General features: G+C 36.1%; 2 protein-coding genes and 2 long non-coding RNA genes across 9 annotated transcripts; 3 read left to right on the forward strand and 1 right to left on the reverse strand.

The window, feature by feature from the left end:
• The first annotated feature begins 1,581 nt into the window (after positions 1 to 1,581).
• Positions 1,582 to 7,076, forward strand: LOC136238735 (CD5 antigen-like). Of its 3 annotated transcripts, XM_066029308.1 has the most exons (9): positions 1,582 to 1,647; positions 1,862 to 2,033; positions 4,123 to 4,259; positions 4,316 to 4,544; positions 4,594 to 4,742; positions 4,813 to 4,881; positions 4,934 to 6,234; positions 6,416 to 6,736; positions 6,790 to 7,075. In XM_066029308.1, the coding sequence occupies exons 1-7, from the start codon at positions 1,593 to 1,595 to the stop codon at positions 5,185 to 5,187; spliced, it is 1,065 nt and encodes a 354-aa protein (XP_065885380.1). In that variant the 5' UTR covers positions 1,582 to 1,592; the 3' UTR covers positions 5,188 to 6,234; positions 6,416 to 6,736; positions 6,790 to 7,075. The 3 variants fall into 3 exon arrangements, with proteins under 3 accessions (XP_065885380.1, XP_065885381.1, XP_065885379.1); XM_066029309.1 differs by having other exon boundaries at positions 4,126 to 4,259; positions 6,416 to 7,076; XM_066029307.1 differs by having other exon boundaries at positions 6,416 to 7,075.
• On the reverse strand, positions 6,195 to 8,903 carry LOC136238737 (uncharacterized). 2 transcript variants are annotated; one of them, XR_010693191.1, is made up of 4 exons: positions 7,891 to 8,903; positions 7,669 to 7,782; positions 6,817 to 7,005; positions 6,195 to 6,523 (listed from the first exon to the last, which is right to left on the reverse strand). It is a non-coding gene; the product is annotated as an uncharacterized lncRNA (long non-coding RNA). The 2 variants fall into 2 exon arrangements; XR_010693190.1 differs by having other exon boundaries at positions 7,669 to 7,832.
• LOC136238736 (uncharacterized) lies at positions 8,206 to 11,901 on the forward strand. Of its 3 annotated transcripts, XR_010693189.1 has the most exons (6): positions 8,206 to 8,917; positions 9,063 to 9,205; positions 9,257 to 9,454; positions 10,066 to 10,298; positions 11,351 to 11,416; positions 11,474 to 11,901. It is a non-coding gene; the product is annotated as an uncharacterized lncRNA (long non-coding RNA). The 3 variants fall into 3 exon arrangements; XR_010693188.1 differs by having other exon boundaries at positions 8,208 to 8,917; positions 9,063 to 9,192; positions 10,066 to 11,416; XR_010693187.1 differs by having other exon boundaries at positions 8,209 to 8,917; positions 10,066 to 11,416; positions 11,474 to 11,900.
• A 2,585-nt stretch (positions 11,902 to 14,486) lies between these two features.
• On the forward strand, positions 14,487 to 20,247 carry LOC136238445 (neurotrypsin-like). Its single transcript, XM_066028920.1, has 7 exons — positions 14,487 to 14,584; positions 15,460 to 15,637; positions 15,691 to 15,851; positions 15,912 to 16,128; positions 18,786 to 18,919; positions 19,718 to 19,783; positions 19,840 to 20,247. The coding sequence occupies exons 1-7, from the start codon at positions 14,524 to 14,526 to the stop codon at positions 20,103 to 20,105; spliced, it is 1,083 nt and encodes a 360-aa protein (XP_065884992.1). The 5' UTR covers positions 14,487 to 14,523; the 3' UTR covers positions 20,106 to 20,247.
• The last annotated feature ends 694 nt before the right edge of the window (positions 20,248 to 20,941 follow it).

The raw sequence follows: 20,941 nt of genomic DNA on the forward strand, positions 1-20,941 counted from the left end.
TACTCCTATGTAATTATACTTAACACAAATACAAGTAGCTAAGTCATCATGACTACTACAATAATTTGCGTTAAAGCATTTCTACCCCGGCAAGGTTGAGGATGAGTGTTAATAACTATGACTGCTGTGATATAACTGGCTTATATATATCCAAGTAAAGACTGTCAGTACTTTCGAGTATATACGACTGTTAGTATCTATGACTACTGTGTTATGTCCAAGTAAAATACTGTGGGAACTTTGATGTATATGGTTTCATATTCAGCTTGCATAAATCCCTTACACTGACAGTATGTCGGTTGCCAACATTGCACATTTGGTATTTACAACCTTACTGGACTGTTGCCTGGGTAATAACTACCATACAGCTCCAAGATTGAAGTATGGCTTCCAGTTAGGCATGTACTTAAGTACTTTAATGAAATATTATAATAGAAATCTTTTAAGAATTATTTATTCCATTAAAAAAATACGTGTTGAATGTTCTCAATATGTTTATAGCTCTATGTGTGTAAAATTTATGTATAGTTCAGCTAATGAATGGAGAGCTAAAGCAAACTGCTATCATGTTATTCAAAACACTATAAACATGGTCGTAGTATAGTTGCAATTATCATTGATGCACACAATGGAAATTGGTTTCTATTCCATTTTCAAATTAAGTAAGACATACACACTATTATACAGTCAACAACAATAGAGTTTGCATTTGGAGGTCTGTGTGTGTGTGTGTGTGTGTGTGTGTGTGTGTGTGTGTGTGTGTGTGTGTGTGTGTGTGTGTGTGTGTGTGTGTGTGTGTGTGTGTGTGTTGTCCTTTACTGCAGTGATACAGTATTTTCTCCACAGGTTGAAAGGGGAAGGAAACTAAATTAGTGTTTAGTTAATAATATCTTTCTGCAATGTTCCATTAGCTTCCAATTTCCCCCCTGTGTGGCTTTCTACTGCTATTTCATATTTTCCTCTGTGTAGCTATTTACTGCTAGCTATGCAGCTATAATTTTTATACAGTGGACATCATGTGTACAACAATAAACTGCAAGTATATAATACATGACATTCAGTAATGGTAGTAGAAATATGCTTGCTTGCTGAATGTAAAGCTTGAAGTTACATTTAGCAGTTAGTAATGGCAGTTTGTGTAATTGATATTACTGTTGTTATTATCATCATCACTCATTACAAACATAAATGCATCTAGTTATGCTCCTGTTCCTTACATAAAGTTACAAGTTGCAAAATTAATTTCTACATAACTATATATTTAGTTATAAAACAGCTAGTTATAAACTAGATCATTAAAAATCAGAGTACGATTTAGTCTCTGTGTGCACGGCTAGCTCAATAAATTCCTAGAGGTCATGACTATATAGCAAAGTCACAATCTTGTGTTAATAGGAGGAACTGTTAACAAGAGAAGATGGGGACTGATAAGGGTAGGGATCAATTATTGGAAGTAGGTTTTCTAAAGGCTGTAGTCCTTAGTGATTTCGTGACTGCTCTATTAGAGTGTTGAGCGTTCTATTAGAGTATATAATAAGCATTAATTAAAATACTCCGTTGCACATCCGTATATTCAGTATAGTCAATTCGTGATGAATAGTTTGATATTAACTTGTATCCTGCTAGTAACGTGTAGATTTATTTTAGGTATAAGTTGTGTTTAGCTGCTCTCACATACTAAATAATAATCATGTATACATATCAATCAGCTAATTGTGTACTAGCTAGCTTATAGCTACAACTCATGGGGTGTAAATTGTACCTTACTGTGATTATTACCATTGCTAGCTGCTGGCTAACTGATTATGTCATGTAGATACTGATACTCATGATTCTACTGTTTTCTTCTTGTTGTTTTCAGTTAGGTCTACAGCTAATGGAGATGTTGTGCTGGATAACTTTATCAAAGTATTTGTTGAAAAGGAGAACAAATACCTACCCATCTGTTGGGAGAATAATACAACAACCAGTATAGTAAATACTGTATGTAGACAGCTGGGGTTTGCTAGAGCCAGTAAATCTTTCTCAATCAGGTGATTGCAGCAAATGTGCATGATATATTATTATAGAGGTCTAGATAATTTGCTTTCAGTTGTGTTATAATTATAAGGACAGCCTATGCACAGCTGTCACTATAGTTAACTATTGTTTATTCATATTCACCTGAGCATCCTAAACATCAATACAGCAGCTATATGTATAATTTTTAAAAGACACGTGATTTTCAAAGCAAATATTGGGATATTTGCTGTTTTATTTTCAAGGATCACTTAATCACTCAGGTTAACCAATCCTGATAATTTATTTTTTGAGGATGAAAATTTCGTGGACAGCCAAGCAATCACAAAACCTACATCCCTCGAAAATTTGTACGTATATTATAAAAAAAGAGTGCAATATGCATTTTTGTCATGCATGCATTATGTCATCCTAATTTCTTGGGTTAAGTGTGTCATAACTTATGGCAAGCTCACAATGTTTAGGCAAGTGGCCTGTGGAATGGAAATCATCATGTTTACAAATTAGCTATATATGATTCTTATGGCAACTATATAGTTATAATGCATATACATACGCTGTATAATTATCCAGCTCAATACTGCAAGACAAGGGGTTTGTGTTTAATCATAATTGGCCATAATAACTAACAGCTATATACATCTTGTTCATTGGGCTATATATGGCCAATGGACTATATTGTGCTAAGACAGATTATATAGTGCTAAGACAGGCTTCAGCATTCTGACAGGGGTAGCAATATACTTTTGTCAAATCATGACTAACTGTGAACATTTTAACCATTACTTGAAATTTTATGCCAATTTTTAAAACATTATGTTGTATATATACAAAACATGTCTTTGCATGTTTCATGCTCAGGGGTGGATTTAGAAATTTTCAGAGGGGGCTTCCACTCTGGGATTGCAACTTCAGCCTAGCTGTAAGTCGAAGACCAGAAAAAAGTCCCTATATGCTGTCGAACGCCTTAATCTCAAAGGCAAAAGTATGAAGTTTTTCCAGTAGAAAAAGTCTTAATATAATACAGCATGTATAACTCTTGGTGATTTTTTTATCACCCACATGAATCATAGGGGCGCGCGCTATTTTCAAAGGGAGTTTGTGGAAACCCCAGAAATCCCCCTAAACCACCCCTGATGCTGATCTATATGTTTATAAGTGCTGAGTAGAGAACACTGTAGTTTACACTTTCCAGTTAAGAGACTACCAAAACAACACATTTATTTGTCATATGCAAGAAATGGCTACCTGAATGTTGCTGGTAGGGATGGCATATGGAGTTAGCCAAATGGTTTGGGATTGTGGGCTCTCTGTAAAGCATATATGGATGTCATTCTGGGGATTATACAACTTCAGGAAAAAATTTCAAGCTATTCTGAGATAGCTTTTTTTCTCTGGTGTTATAGGTCAAGTTATGTAACTACACACATTTATTATAAAAGATGTGACTGTTTTATTAGAGTGGTTAACTGCTCAGTATATCAATCTTTTGCTACAAAAGTATTAGCCAATAAAATTAGGCCCTGTACTCTTTTCACCACCAACGATATATGTTGGTTGGCTACCATATATCGTAATGATGATGGTATTTACAAATTCATGCTAAGTACAACTGTAACTATCATAGTAATGTACTTATAAGAGACCTTGCTGTGTGATTGTTCAGTTAGCTGATATTTAATAGCTTATCAGTTGTAATACTCAGATGTTCATATTTACGCAATGTTCATTCACAATTCATGAAATTTTTCTTAATTTGTTATTTCAAATCTACCTTGAAACACAATTAATGTCAGCTAGATACATACATTCCTATCCAAAGTTTCATATAATGACTAATACTGAATATATGTGCTATTATCACTTCTTACGTTTCAGTAATTGTACATATGTACTAGTCTTATAATGGGAGCAATGCATAAAAACCACTATGTAGTGGCTTCTTCACCTTTATTGAAAGACCACTGTGACCTGGGAAGACAGTTGTTGTTACTCATGAATTTTACTGTAAATACCTGCATGGATTATTGCTGAGGTTTGCCTACCATAATGGCGAAGTTTTATAGCATAGCACTATTGTTAGTTACATAAATTTCTGTGTAGAAGTTTGCTGCCATTATCAAAGAATGTTATTTACATCAAGAGTTGTGCAAGCGGCGTGCCTCACATATTTCGGTGTGATCATTCCATTATTCATTTTACCAATTGCACAAGCAGAAAAGTTGTATTAGCTGAGTGTGGTGAGTAGCTTTTACAATCCTTACTCTACATGCCTGCGTATTCTCTACTGGCTTAGTTGAAGAAGACTACATTTATGAAGGACAGCTTAGACTATATAAAGATCCTTTGGATAGCACAATGTCATCAAATTCTGATGGCCACTTACTGGTGTACCTGAAAAACACATGGACACCAGTTTGTATTGACACATTTGGTGATCATGAGGCAAACTCTTCCTGCCGACAACTTGGCTACACAAGATCAACTTATTATTATGGTACTGTAGATCAACAGTCTTACTCCAGGTAACGGTGGTATTATCTGTACAAATCTTGATGTCAAATGTGTCATTAGTGATGATCAAAATATTATGTGGATTGGTACAAATCACACTGAAGGACAACTTGACTGCTCACGCTCTGTACAGTGTCTTACCATGTGTTATAAAAGGCCTGATAGGGGAAGGACATGTGAGAGTAATGAAACGGTCTACCTTAAATGTGGTCAGTAGTTAATTGTGTTCTGTCATGTTATACATGCATGTATGAGAGACTACATCACTATTACATATAGATTTTGATGAGAAAACAGACAATGTTCAGTTAATGAAAGGTGGTACAATATCAAGCTGTAGATTTAGAGGTATGCAACACAAATAACAGACAGCTTATAAGGTCATAAATTAACAATATAGGAGGACCTTCAAAAGGCTACATCACAGGAATTGCAATTGGTCTTCTAGCCTTTATATTCATTTGTACTATTGGTATTGTTGGTGGCTGTTACTTCTGTGTTAAAGCTAAAAAACCATGGGACAAGTCCCGCCCAACTAAACCTGATGCTGTCTCTTTGACCAAATATGTACAGAATGAGGAATATGACACAGATGAACATGAAGAGAAGCTTCAATATGTCAACACGTACCATCCTCCAATGTCACTTCCTTGAAGCATTCACTGTATACACTAATTTAATTCTATACATTGATGTGTAATTATTTTATACACAAACTTACATAGCTACATACATTAATGTGTGAATTGATTGGTGATAATTTGTTGTATGTATGTATATAAAATTATATGCAGTCATTGAAATTTGTGTTAGAGGGACAGTACTACACCTCTTGGCATGTATATCAGACCTTTATAAGGGTGACTTTAAAACTGAATGTATTCAATACCCATTGTGTATATATGCTATGAAACTATATAAATAGATACTATATCATTCACTGTATACTAATTGAACAATAATGAATGGTGTAGTAACTATTGCCTATGTTTTACTGACATGTAGCAAGTTTGTGTTAGGTAAGTGTATGTATGTTCATGTCTGCAACAATCATCTAGGTTATAGGGGCATAATCTTAGATGGTAGCTAGTCATGCTTTGTTTATAGTCACAGCCATTGAGGATTTTGACATTTCTGTGGTCACTGCATGTGTATGTTGACGAAGAAGGATATATTTTGCCTATATGCTGGGAAGAAACTACACCAGATAGTGTGTGTATTGCATCATGCATTCAATTGGGGTTTGCAGGAGGGGTCACTGAATGCTATCCAACTGCAGTAAGTTGTTCATTTATTGTCCTTTAAACACAATATCATACCATATTATAAATTTCAGTTTTTTTGATGAGTCAGATGATTATGAAGTTGTGCACATACGAAACTGCACTAATCATGTACCTAACATCTACTGTAGTTATTCTGTTAGTGATGAAAAAACTTGTGAGAGCAATCAAGTTGTTACAGTTGGCTGTGGTGAGCTACAATTTTGTATATGAAGCATTGTTTAGTTAGAAATGACTATGAAGGCCAGCTTAAGCTATTAACAGGAAATGATCCATTCCTTATAAATTATGAAGGAATCTTACTAGTGCATTTACACAATGAATGGACACCTGTCTGTAATGAGACAGTTGGCAAAAATGAAGCTGATTCTTCTTGTTGACAACTAGATCTTCATATTTTAGCACAGCATGTGAAAAGGTACATATATAGCAAATTTTGTTAGCACTAGATAAAAATCACAGCTGAAACAGTTACATCTATATATGCAGCTGGTATGTAATCCGCTTGAAATTTTGTTAAAGTGCAGTTTATTATGTCCACTTACTATATTTTGGTTGTGTCATATTTTATTACAAGATACAATGCCTTTCATCTGTAGATAAGATATTGATTAGTAGAACTTTGGTGTGGATTGGTACAAGTGATGGTGAAGGAAGACTAAGTTGTCCTGAGTCTCAGCCTTGTCTCACCATGTGCTATTCAAGGCCTGAAAAGAAGCGGACATGTCAAAACAGCCAGAGAGGTTTAGTCTACCTCAAGTGTGGTTATATGTTATAGACAATAAATTTGTGGCCATATGTGATGCTTTAACAGCTATTTAAATTATAGAAATTGACAAGGAATTAAATACCAGTGATTTAGTTGAAACTGACTCAAAATCACTCTGTGAAATAAATGAAGGCACATAACTACATGTAATGTAGGTATTATATTGGAATTTTTACTTTTAGAACTTTATTCTGACAACATTAGCCTTGTGTCAATGATTCTTCTACTTGCCTTGATTATTTCTGTACTCTCCTGTTTTGCCATTGGGATAATATCTTGCTGTTACTTCACTGCCAAAAAGCAGCATGACAAAATCCACTCCTCTTTAAGATCTGCTAAAGAAGATGCGAGAATTGAACAAGAAGAGGAATCTTATCTGCCTTCTGAATCACTGCTCTTTAATGAACTAGTTTCAAGCACCTAATAAATTGATTAAATATGTATGCACATGTAGTGAATAATTGTATAGGCATATATATCTTCAATTAAATATATTTGTATTAAATATACTTTCTATATATTGTGTCATGCTATGAATATCATATATCATTATATATATATGCTCAGTGTTGCACTGAAACAATCCAGATGTATAAGTTTCTATTTCACCACTATTCATTATCAGGTATAGTTGTTTTATATTGGTTACACATATATGTACTTGTGATTCATGCCTGCATGCACCACTGCATGGTGACAAGCTATAATCATTGTGCAATTATAGTAATGACTAGCACCGGTACCTGCTCTACGTGCAGGACTTTATTGCACTATATTTCAGCATAGTTACACATGTAACTTGCTGCTCAGTGGACTAAAGAACGAAACTATTATTTTTCGTGTTCAATATAGATTACTTTGCAACTTGTTTAAAGTATATCATATATGTGCTGACAATTAGCTTGCTTAGCTACTTTGGGTAATGAAATAAACACACAAGATCATCTGCAAAATGAGGTAATACATATTTGCACAGCTAATAAGTGCCACACTAGTACATATATTTAACTGTTTAACTGCATGTGTATTGTTATCAGTGCTAGTTATAGGCAGAAAAGTTGTTAGAAAACATAACTTACCTACCTTGGCTGCACAGCTCCTACACAACACCATAAGAGCAGAAATTGGATATCATATGAAAGTTTCACATCAATGGCGGATCCAGGATGGGGCATTTGGGTCAAATCCCCCCCTCACCTTTTGGAGGAATCATACTTCTGATTAAAATACTAAACTTTATGTCAGGGCTAGATCAATTAACTCATGAAAACGATATGCAAATCTTAGTAGCATTTATAAATTCACCTGAAATCAAAGCAAACCAAAGTCAAACCAGACACACCTGCATGGTGTCTATTATCTATGGTCAAACTAACTGAAATTGCCCCCAGCACCTTCGTGCGTATTAAGCGCCTCTAAAAATAATTATCATGTTGCTGTAGTTTAAGAGATTCATAGCCTTTTAAGATTTCACAATCATCTGCAAAAGCCAAAGTGTCAAAAATCAACATTAAAACACTATTAAGTGGTGATTACTTGCTGCTTCAAAAATGCAGCAACTAATTAACAAGAGAAGTTCCCCAACCACCTAGCTACAACTCAGTCTGTTTGTGCCCCTCCCCTTGCCAGCTCCTGGATCCGCCCCTGCTATGTACCTGGGGGACAGCTATAATGCAAAAATGGTGTGCTTTGGAGAAGGGGCCATGGAGCTATGCACGCGTGAAAAAGCTGTTTTCTTTCTTCCTGTTGATATGTTACCGGCTCACGGTGTGCAGGTCGCCAGCTTTCTTGGCCGCACGACACACTACCGTGTCTTGATTCTTCCTGTTAATATACTCACGGTGTCGTCGCCGGCTTTCTTGGCTGCACGACACACTACTGTGTGTCTTGATCGAGGTCTTGATACTCATGGTGTGGTCGCCGGATTTCTTGGCCGCACGACACACTACCGTGTGTCTTGATTATGAATCACATTTCAACTAGAAAACTTCCGTACACATATTTGTTTTTGTTTGTCTACAGGATTTGATGAAACAGCAAGTACAAATGAATTGTTGGCAGCTGGTTCCAGGTCACTCTGTGATCTTAATAGGGAAAGTACATGCATACGTAGCTCTGTCATATTACTACTTATAATTCATACATTCATTGCCCTTACAGACAATGGAGATGTTTCATTCACAACACCCTTCTTCACAGTGTTAGTTTATGTTGCCAAAGAGAAAGCAAATCCGCCAATATGTTGGACCGATTATGAAACTGCATCTAGTGTGGGCAATACAGTATGTAAGCAGCTTGGTTATGCAGCAGCTTTACAAATTAATGCAGACAGGTATATATATGCAGTTCAAATTACACGTGCGCATGATAATTCAGCCCCTATCATGTATGTATAGAGAGTTAATATAAGTTTATGCCATTACACTGAGTCGTTCGCAATAAATTATTATAAACGAACATAATATATTTATTTACAGCTATTATGGGATATTGTTATCAAGAATAATTCATGTCGATCATTGCCCAAATGATGCAACTCACATTTTTCATTGCAATTATTCTATTTATAATTATCCAGAAAGTTGTAAAAGTATGATGGTGATTAAAGTTAGTTCCTGTGGTAAGTAGCAATTATGTGCATATACACAAGTGTGTTTCTTACGGTGTGTAGTTACAACTATGTATGAAGGACAGCTTAAATTGTGGACAGGCAGAAGTCTACTACCTCATTCAAATTCTAAAGGTATCTTACTATAGTGCATTTGCACAAAAATGGACACCTGTCTGTGACGAGACATTTGGTAAAAATGAAGTTGATTCTTCCTGTCAACAACTTGGCTATACATGATCAACATGTTTTAGCTGTTCAGTAAGTGCATGATTATTACACTCATGTACTCACACACAATTGTAGCACTGTAGAGAGTATATCTATACAGTCCATGAACCTCCATGCAGGTCCATGCATGGTCCCATTTTATTACTTTAGCTACACATAATAACTTCCCTAGAATAAGAAGAGGAACTCCACTGTAGTGGTGCAAAATTTCTTGGGACATGTACCTTTTTCAGCTACAGCGTGGAATCTTAAACTGAAATGAATATTTGGTGCTGTTCATTTATTCATATTCCAGTGAAGTTATAATTCAAAGAGTTTACTGGAACTGTATGGTAGTTACCGTAGTTATTGCCCGGCAATAACTAAGATCAAGAGTTGATATTTTATCAATAAACTATACCCTATCTCTTAGTATCCCTTGCTACCACACAGTTCAATAAGATGTTTTGTTCTCACCTTTGACGCAATACCACAAACATCAAATACAATTTATAAGCATATATCTGTGGTATAAGGCATACCAGCATCAGCAATTTAAATTTGCTATATTAAAACCTTCAGCCTCATGTCAATAACTACCGTATACCTAGAGCATTATTCTATTAATGAGGTTTCATTGTGAAGTTGCATACTTTATGCAGAGATCAAGATGAGGTACAGATGAACACAAATTACGTATGGATTGGTACAAGTGATGGTGAAGGAAGACTACATTGTTCTAAATCTAAGCGATGCCTTACCATGTGTTATTCAAGGCCTGTAAAGGAACATGCTAAAGCAGGCAAAGTAGCTTAGTCTATCTCAAGTGTGGTAAGAATTTGTGTAAGAAGTTAAGCTGTACATAATGAGAGAAAATGCTGAACATATGATGCAGGTTTGAGATTTTTATTTGTAGTAGTATGTCATGCATATTTTTATGCAGTGCATGGCCATCTATGTATGTGTGTATGTGCATAGTAGCTAAAAGCCAACCAGGCAATGCATTAATGTGCAATGTACTAGTACAGTTCCTAGTGATTATTGTAGTGTACCATTTTTGCTTGGCACAAAATACTGTTCCAACACAACAATACATGCAACACCGACAGGGCATGCCCAAAATTATTCAATTAGGGAGGTTTCTACTGGAAGATGCAAGAGTGTGGGAGCACAGCCCCCAGACGCTGATGAAGATTTAATTTTTCAGATTGTCAAATGCCAGTAGTCTGAGTGCTACATAACATATTAAACAGTTGGCCAAATTTTAGCTACTGAACTGACCTATACATACCTTGTTTCATAAAAGAACAAAGCAAAATTAATTATCATTGTGTTGCCTTCATCAGTACATGCGGTTTCATGCATGTATAATATACCCAGCTAGCCAGCTAACAGATTAGCTATGGAATACCAGTTAACATTATAATATTTTACTCAGTATACACAAATTGATCAAGAGCAGTGACATCCATGAGTACTCTTGTATAGTTCAGTTATGAGCCTAAAGTAAAATGTCATAATGATATACAGATGACCATGTACATTTCATTCCTGATAGGCTAAGTTTACCATGGGATTGCGCTGCAGATGCAAGTTTTCACTGTAGAGGCTTTTTAATAGTGCTGCATGTGGTGACTGTTCTATTGGAGTATTTCACTCTATTAGAGTATCTCGATCTTGTATAACCATAATGTTGTTTGGGAGGTTGGTTGGGGAGGGGGGCACAGCCCCACAGACCCACCACTGTAATAATGTAGATTGATGTGCTTGCGCTGATTTTGTGTTTGCCAACAAATCAGCAGCAATACACTGGCCTGAGCTTTGCTTGCTATACTGTAGAAGTTTCCTGAAACCCCCCTTGGCACACCCCTGCAATAGATGCACAGTTGTGTGATAATTAAGATTGTGTGGACACAGAACCTTAGTTATGATGTAACTATTTGCTAGAGTTTGAAGGTAATGCTGCGAAGATGATTGAAACAGGTTCACAGTCAGTCTGTGAGCTTCAAACAGGTAACAAATCATATTGTAGCTGAGACAAAGATAACTGTTAGTGTTTATTTGTAATAGAAACTTCTCAAGATATCAGTTATACTATCAATATAATTTTCCTGATTGGTTTGTTTTTCATTACGGTACTGTTGTGTATTGTTGGAATATGTTACTGTTGTATTCACTGTTGTATTGTAGTAGTAAAAAAACGTTGCAGCAAACTGGGCTTTCGTGTAAAACATTCAAAGTACCACCATGTCCAACCTGATCGAGAAGAAGAAGAAGAATGTCAACATTCTGAGACAGAATCAGTGCCTTTATAATATGACGTGTACATAGCTATAGTGAAGAATGACAAACACATAATTATAAGTACATACAATCATACAATTCATATACTTTATTTCTTATTAGCTTAACTGATATAACATTTAGTCTGCATAGCTAAGCTCAAAGAATTCATATTTACTATACAATTCTTGACAAAATAATGCGCAAATAAAACTATGCACATGCACAGTGGCTGTAGCCATGTAGCTACTGAGTGGCTGCATGTCCATGCTTAGTATATAATGTCCATGCGCAATAGATTTATTCAGTCATCTATAGTTGTTGTTAGTTTATTTTATATAAAAAGTGTATATACATATGATAGTGTTGATCAGGAGTTTGTGACAGATATATGCATACATGCACTCTAGTTTCAATACCATTCATCACATAGCTATATATTGAATGGTTGATGAAAACAGTTGTAATTTCAGTTTGATTCATGCTTGTCGTGTGTCTTGTAGCTATATATAATAGGGGATTTGTATATAGAGCCACATGTAAAATGAGAAGAGCATTACTGTATACTTTAGCTATCATGCTTTTAAATGTACTATGCACTTTACACTACACAGTGATCTAGTTTGTATCTTAAAAAGATTATGTTATTAATCTCTGGTATTAATCGGGTTCACACATACACCTGGGGTTGTTTTTAAATAATAATGTTTCGCCAAATACCATATCATTCATATACAGTGCTTTTAGGTTGATAGGCAGCCAATAAAGTAATTTTAATCTTTACATGTAGCTACAGGACCATACATATGTGAAAAGGATACTTCTGGTATTGTTAATGATACTAGTTCAGTTGTCCAGTATCATTATTACAAGACCACACATGTGTGAAAAAGATACAAATGTACATGTAGATAATAAAAAGATTGTTTTAATAAACTGAGAATTGCAAATGGTAAGAGAATAGCACTTGGGCATCACAAAATCAAAGATATAGGAACCAAATACCTAATCAAATAATGTCAATGTGATATACATTAGTTAGGCCAATTATATTGGTAGCAGTTATTATTACTAATATTACTACTGCTTTACAGTGTCTAGTACTGAAGGTCATATAGTTCCTGTTAGATTTGTGGATACTATACTGTTACTATAATATAGATCAATGCTCTTACGAATGCGTTTATAAATTTACAAAATAGTTATCATATACGTGAGGTAAATGTGTGTGTGTGTGTGTGTGTGTGTGTGTGTGTGTGTGTGTGTGTGTGTGTGTGTGTGTGTGTGTGTGTGTGTGTGTGTGTGTGTGTGTGTGTGTGTGTGTGTGTGTGTGTGTGTGTGTGTGTGTGTGTGTGTGTGTGTGTGTGTGTGTGTGTGTGTGTGTGTGTGTGTGTGTGTGTGTGTGTGTGTGTGTGTGTGTGTGTGTGTGTGTGTGTGTGTGTGTGTGTGTGTGTGTGTGTGTGTGTGTGTGTGTGTGTGTGTGTGTGTGTGTGTGTGTGTGTGTGTGTGTGTGTGTGTGTGTGTGTGTGTGTGTGTGTGTGTGTGTGTGTGTGTGTGTGTGTGTGTGTGTGTGTGTGTGTGTGTGTGTGTGTGTGTGTGTGTGTGTGTGTGTGTGTGTGTGTGTGTGTGTGTGTGTGTGTGTGTGTGTGTGTGTGTGTGTGTGTGTGTGTGTGTGTGTGTGTGTGTGTGTGTGTGTGTGTGTGGCAGCATAGCCAAGTGGTTAGGATGTCCACCTGGTAATCGAAAGGTTCCAGGTTCGATTCCCAGCTGGGCCACTTTGGTGTTGTTGTTTCCTTGAGCAAGAAACTTCTTTACTCACATTGCTCCAGTCTACCCATGCAGCTGTTAAAATGGGGACCTGGTGGCCTGGTGCCAACTGGGAAGCAGCCCAACCAGCTGTAACATCAATGGGTACCTGGGGAAGCAAATGCTCAACTGTCCATGTCTCATATAGCAGTTGAAGGTCCAGGTGGGACTTTGGGTGCCCACACCTTCAACTGTGAGACATGGTACAGCCTCCTGTGGGTTACTAGTCCTATATACCCCAGAAGGGTATGCCTGCATTGACTCATAGCGCCTGAGTAGCACACAGGTGCCCCAGTGCTGACCACTGGGCAGCGTGACTGCTTATAGCGGCAGCTGAAGGCTTTTTGCTTTGTGTGTGTGTGTATGGCTCTGTAGCTATACATTGCATATATTAAGTCAAGCTTACAACATAATGCAGTCACATGACAAACACATGGGACAAGGGTACAGTTTTAAAGGTATACTCATTGGGATAGTGGTCAAAAATTTATGCCATGCATATAAACTTACGTAATTATACTTAAATATTACAGTTTAATTATCATCCTCACCTGCATCATCTTTTTCTTACTGGTAAGTATCAAGGACTTTTGTTTCAGCTAGCTATCGGTAAAAGGTCTGCATTGCTGTTGTGAATATTGTATAGGATAAGAAACTAACATATAGTAGTTCTGTAAAGTTTAAAGTGTTTGCATTAATTAATCATAAAGTCTGGTGGGACATTTACAGAGCATACTGCATCAATCTGCATGCATGAGCATACAAATACTGTAACATTTGGTCTCTTTTGGTGACATCAAAAAAACAACTTGATAGTATTACAGATGATGTAGGTCTAAACCATGCATGCATGCAAATGGCTGGACACTCAGTATAGCTAGGCGGCGTCCGCTCCTCTACAAAGCTTAAGTAGGTACACTGTCATGCTGCATTACCATATTGCAAACTATTCGCGTACAAATTCAGCTGATCACGTGACCACGTCATTCACTTTTCTCCGTGTTACAACCGTATACTATAAGGCAGTAATAATGAATGGAATCAGAGCTTTGGCTTGCTTCGTAATATTTTTGAGCGTTAAGCTTGTCATAGGTACGTGTGTAACTAGTTAAGTGTATAGCATACAGTATATTCTGTCTCTTTACTTTGCATTGACTATTCATTGGTTAGTAAAATTCTCCTGGGCCCCATAGCACTAAATGGCATGATAAAAGTAACTTTCCGGGGGAATTTACTCTAATGGGCCCCCTCTAATGTATTATGTAAGTCACTGCATCATCACTTGGTAGTTATAAAACTGATCTTAGGAAATGAGGGAAGATAGCTATACTGATTCATATACTGAGTAATGTGACTTTGAGGAGTAAAAACAAAAACCATCAAAGTTTTGCCTCACCTAGCTACCCCAAAGCGGACAAGGAGGGGGAATAGGAGGAATTTGACGTAACTTTATAGTTCTACGCTGGGGCAAAATTGCAGGTCTAATCCCTTCCTTTTATCTCGATCCTTTAATTGTTAGGCCACTTATTGTTAATTTATGCACCTGACTGTTTTATTAGAGTTAGCTGAATGCTCTATTAGAGTATCTCTATCTTTTACTGCATTATGACTTATTGAAAAGAATTAAAGTCCATTCTCCTGACATTGAGATTGGCCTTCGGCCCATCTAGCCTTCCTTTCTCTATGCCTAGCTATGTAAGCAAGTTTGTTTATACAATCACTGAGATAATGAAATAATGGTGAAAACTCACAACAATGACCAAATTTAGGCGGTGGGACATATAATGCAGGCGGGAGGGTTTGAAGCATATAAGTAACAAAAACTAAGAGGCCTTACAAAACTTGCCTAAACCCCTACACCTAGGACATAACTTTTGATATAATCCCCTCATCTGCCCCTCTTTGCCCACATGGGGGAGATGGGACAAAACTTTGATAGGTGCATTATGCCAACTACTTTATCATAGTGAGCTCTCAAGCTAATGGAGACATATCACTGTCTATGAGAGGCCCGATGAGACGTGTTGTTCGGGTGTACTACAGCAAGGAACACAAGTATTTACCCTTGTGTTGGCAGCAAAGCAAAAAGATGAAGAACATAGCTGACACTGTATGTAGACAGCTGGGATTTACCAAAGCTCAGAGGTATAGTATCATAATGACCTTGCATTGTTAATTATTGCACCACAAAACTATAGCCATTATCCCAAACAATTTAAAGGACTTTTCAGAATGTACGGCAACTACATTAACATAGAAAGTTGTGAAAGTGATACATTGCACATACTTCGTTGTGTTCTCTCCAGTCCTGTGGTTAGTGTAAAATGTCCAAATAATAGACTACTTCGGATTAATTGCAGTAAGCATCTATTAAATGTTATCTATTATTTGTGCTAGTTTCATTCACACTACTTTACAGCAACACAACAGTATCAATATGAAGGCCATCTTAAACTGGAACCAGAAAAACCAGTCCCAACTAATTCTACTTCTAAAGGGATTCTGAAAGTTTACTTGAATAATGAATGGACGGCTGTTTGTAATGACACATTTGGTGATGATGAAGCTGATTCTTCTTGCAGACAACTTGGTTATACAAATGCACTTGCTAGTCATGGAAAGTACTACGATTACAGGTGAGTGTGTAATACAAACATGTCTTATATGTAATAGTATCATGCTGACACCCAGGTAGCTAGTATTATTAAATTATTGTTTCTGAGTGTTACAGAGGGACTTTCAGAAGACAGGCACTAGCTAATAGTGGTGTTGTAGAGGATCTGGGGGCATTCCCCCACAGAGAAAATTTAGTCTTCTGAGATTGTATGTGGTAACAATTTTGGCTGAACTTTGTTTACTTAGCATATAATCCCAAGAAACTGTAAAATTTATTGATGTTAAAACGCTTGTAAAATGCAACAGCAGGCCAGCAGTATCATATAATCTATTTTGTTGCAACTGTTCTCAAAGATTTTTCAATTCAGTAGGAATAGGCAATGTCCCCATCATGGTAGTTATTAATAATTCAACTCATTCATACTGTATAGTTATTCTAGAGCATGAAGTCTGCAATGTGAAAGGAATGGTGCACTATAGTTACTTAAGAACTTGTATAAACCTACATCCCCTCAAGTGGAATGGACATATATAGTAGTCCCATTTTGTTTGCTCTAAAGTAGTTCTCATACTAGTTTTCTTTCCTCATACCGTATAGAGGGAAACTTTGGCGGGGGAAATCTTTGGAGAAAGCTAGGTTTAACTCACCAATTACTCATGGCACCTGAGATTAGCTATAGAATGAGCTTGAATTTGTCAAAGTTTATTTCGCCAAATGCAATTTAGCTAGCTTTTCGCCAAAGTTTACCTCCGCCAATGTTTCCCTCTATACAGTAGTTTAGAGGAGTTGTGATGAAATCATTTGGATAGTCTATTAAAGTACAGTAGGTACTTGATTATCCAGATGCACAATTATCCAGACTCTTGATTATCCGAACAGTACGAATGACTGTTTTATTAAAGTATTTTTACACTTACTGTATGTTCTATTAGAGTAGTTGAAGAGCTCTATATAAATGAATGGGATTCACTTATCCAGACAAATTCACTCATTTGAACACATTTGTAATTGAACTGTTTGGATAATGGAGAACCCACTGTAGTTGACTGTTTATTCAGGTAATATTTGTGACTTAACTTATGAGTTTTCACCATGAATTCAGCCAACCATAGTATATATTTAACTCTTTTTAGTCCATAGCTAGCTGAATAAAACTGAAAACAAAGTGTAATGGTTACTTTACTTTTTGATTGATGGGGCATGCATTCAGATGCAAAGTTAATTTAATGATATGTCAGGAATTTTAAGTTCGATAGGGGATCATAAACAAGGGAGATCACCTACTCCTGCAGATATACTAGTATGTATTTAATCCCTAATCCAGTCTATAGCCAAAACTGAAGTAGGGATTAAACATTCACTAGCATAATGCATGTGTTCACGACCTCCCTTGTTTCTGAATCATTACTTTTTATTTAACTTTCCTTGTACTTATATAAGTACCTAATCATGATATTGTCCTTCAATATAATAATTATGATGTATACATACTCAGTGGTGCCCAAGACATTTGGAAGAAGATTTCTATTTAGCAGTGTAGCCAAGTACTGTAACTGTTTTATTTGAATGATAATCAAAATTTCCTGACTATTTTATTAGGGTATTTTTGTCTATTCGCGTATTTGCTGAGAGTTATACAACTATTGCTAATACTAAATGATTTACAGTATACATACAACAGAACACAGAAAAACTGAAAAAGTTAAGACATAATTCTGGTACAGTATTGATATAGGAATCATAGTGAGAATTCTTGCTTGACAACAACCTGATGTTCCATTCCATAGGGACCTTGAGACCTGAGATCTCAATTCTTAATGTGCCAAGCAGTGTGTAAAATCCGAAATCCCGAAACCTTTGGAAGCCCCTTGAATACAATTTGATATTACAGTTAATTGTTCAAAACTGATCACTTCAAAAATGGTTGCTAGTGTCTAGCTTACATTGTTTTTATTTCATGGCCTAACTATTTTTAATGAACTATTTTAGTAAATACATGCTGATTAGTTCATGTCAGTATACAAAAATAATTCTATTTATTATATGTGATGTCTTGAAAGTCAGGTGTAGCCAGGAAGTTGTATTTGTTAGACACATGTCTGGTAAGGCATCGACACTTCTGGTTGGTCTTATGCCTCCATTTTATATACCATGAGCTTGCAGCAGTGATTACAACTATGGGCATTTTTAACAAACAAGTGTCTAGCACAATTATATCATGTGCACTTAACAGGCAATATACATTTAATAACCATGTGCTCCGTATAAGAGATACCTTAAGTAATGGTTAGCTACATAAGAGAAGTTGTGCTGTTTAAATATATACTTTGATTGGATTCAGAGGAATACTTGTGGGTCTGTAGTACTTGTCTATTCTTCAATTTCTATCGTTGCTGGCATTAATCAACTAAGTTTAGAAGCAGAGATGGTGACTTCTTATGTTTAAAAGCTGTATAGCCTTCTCACAGGTCCCTAGTATGGTCATTTTAACGAATGATACCAATTGAGTGCTATACCACACTCTGTGCAAACCTGGTAGTTTTCCTACTGTAATAATGTAGCCAACTCTTCATTTTGTTCTGTGAACCTCACCTTGCATGAATTCTGTTTTTGTATACATTCATGCAGTGTGTCTCTAATGGTGAAGATGTTTACTTGTTTATTTACACTTAATAGCAACAACATGATGTGGATCGGCACAGAAAAAGATGGAAGATTGTCTTGCCCAACTTCAGAACCTTGCCTCACCAAATGTTACTCAAAACCAAAGTATAAGGAAAATTGCAATGTTAAAGTCTACTTAGAATGTGGTTAGTAACACACTTTCCATATACTTAACAGCTTACTATATAGCATACCTGCTAAGAAAAACTGGTCATATTGCATCATTTTACATGTAACAACAAGTTTAATTTTCATCACTGACATGAAGTATAGATATCCACTTAAGTTGTCTACTTTTGCTGGCTGGGCTTGTACAAGCAATTAAGGACTTTGACAGAGCGCTGGCAAACATGGCTATCTGATTGTATTGCTCTGTGCATGGAGTTGGATAAAGAACTATACTATAACAATTAGCTGGTTTTGAGCTTTTACTAAACCCAAACTTTTCCTCTTTGGAACTAGTTTTTCTGCTTCCAGTTCCTTGGAGGAAAGTAGCTACACAAAAGTAAAATATTGGTACACCAGTGAATCTTTTATCATAAGCTTCCTTGATGCATACGGATACGAAATATGCAGTATACAACTAGTAATGAAATTGGAATAATTGTCTCAATAATAAACTTATTTTTGACTGTTGCTTGAAACCAAAACACAGTTTTATGATACACCATTGTACAGCAAAACCTCTCCTGATGAAATAAAAAACCTCCAAGGAGCGCTGTTGTGATTGGTTTAGGTTTACTTCTTAATTTGGTAAACCTCCAGCAAACTTGAACTAAAATCCTTGTTATGAAGTATCCGTTACAATGTCCATATGCACAGCATGTCTGACACACAGAGTGTTTTAGAACACACATATAATATGCACACACAACTTTGTGTGTACACATACAATTTATTGTTAATGTCATTCTTAGATACAGAGTAATGTTATCTTTTGACAGAGTTTGACATTAAGAATGCAAATCAACTTAGCGCTGGTTCAAAGTCAGTTTGTGTTATGGCTAAAGGTACACACTCTTGTCTTAACATGTTTATTTATAATACTCATTTGATTTTATTGTAGAGGATTCGGGCAATGGTAGCATTGCTGGTATTGTGCTTGGCAGTATTTCTTTAGCGTTTGTCTGTATATTTGGAATTCTTGTTATCCTGTACTGTTGTACTAGATCTGAGAGACCACTCACCAGCAATTTGACCACATCTATTACATATAATTATTCTCATGTTGGTAGCCAAGGTGATGAATGTGTAAAGAAGGAACAAGAAGAAGAATTTAATGATTCTGATGCCGGTAGTTATGAACCACCAACTCCTTTGGTTGAAAAGTAATGACATTTAAACAGTTACTTAAATTACTACAGAGGTTTATAACATTATTAAAGTAGCTAATACATGGTGTTTTTATTTTCACAAATTAAATTTTGCTTGCAAGTGCACAGTTACTTCAGAGAATTAACATTATGATATTATGATGGCCAATGAGATCTTCTAAAATATAAAGTGTTGTTAACTGAGTTAATTTATGGAAGCCATACATATGCAGTGTAATTAAATTCATGATTCATATGATCAAACCTAATTTCCAACTGCCAAATATTTTATTGAACATTTAAACAGTAGCTCTATTGGAGTACTTGATCCTATATACTGGATACTGTCTATGCAAACAAGACTATACTCTTCCCTTTAATTCTATAGGTAACAGTAAGTATGTAGCTAGTATAATTTGTAATTAGATAATTATTGAATAGTTGCAATTAGCTACTAGCAATCCTTGCCCTTTGCTGTCAGCCACGTAACCTAACAGTGAATGTCCACTCATTTTATGGCTCCATTTGCAAATGTTCCGACAATTTGATCTGTGTCCTCTTTAATCACATATGAATTAGCCTTCCCTACCTTGGTGTATATACTACATAGCATTGTTTTCAAAAGAGCTCATACCTGAGAAGTGTCATTCAGCATGATCCAGGTGGTCTGAAACTACCATATTTCCCTTTGGTCAAATCCCTACCACAACCCAGGCCATGCAGCCAAAATTGATTCACATTTTCCTCTTTACTCTCAACCCATGAAATGATGTATACATGCACATGTGATTAATTGCTTGAATTATGCTTGGCTGAAGGCATCAGCCAGACAGTTTAGCCCTGCAGTTTAGTTGA

The sequence above is a fragment of the Dysidea avara genome, chromosome 11 (assembly GCF_963678975.1).
Source record: "Dysidea avara chromosome 11, odDysAvar1.4, whole genome shotgun sequence".
NCBI classification, from domain to species: domain Eukaryota; kingdom Metazoa; phylum Porifera; class Demospongiae; order Dictyoceratida; family Dysideidae; genus Dysidea; species Dysidea avara.

Excerpts from the sequence above, each read along its gene's own strand:
- LOC136238735 (XM_066029307.1), top strand. The coding sequence starts at position 1,593 with ATGAATAGTTTGATATTAACTTGTATCCTGCTAGTAACGTGTAGATTT. Across the intron at positions 2,034-4,122 it reads AGTAAATCTTTCTCAATCAG|AAGTTTGCTGCCATTATCAA; the intron begins GTGATTGCAGCA and ends ATTTCTGTGTAG. Across the intron at positions 4,545-4,593 it reads GATCAACAGTCTTACTCCAG|TGATGATCAAAATATTATGT; the intron begins GTAACGGTGGTA and ends ATGTGTCATTAG.
- LOC136238445 (XM_066028920.1), top strand. The coding sequence starts at position 14,524 with ATGAATGGAATCAGAGCTTTGGCTTGCTTCGTAATATTTTTGAGCGTT. Across the intron at positions 15,638-15,690 it reads GGATTTACCAAAGCTCAGAG|CCATTATCCCAAACAATTTA; the intron begins GTATAGTATCAT and ends ACAAAACTATAG. Across the intron at positions 15,852-15,911 it reads ACTACTTCGGATTAATTGCA|CAACACAACAGTATCAATAT; the intron begins GTAAGCATCTAT and ends ACTACTTTACAG.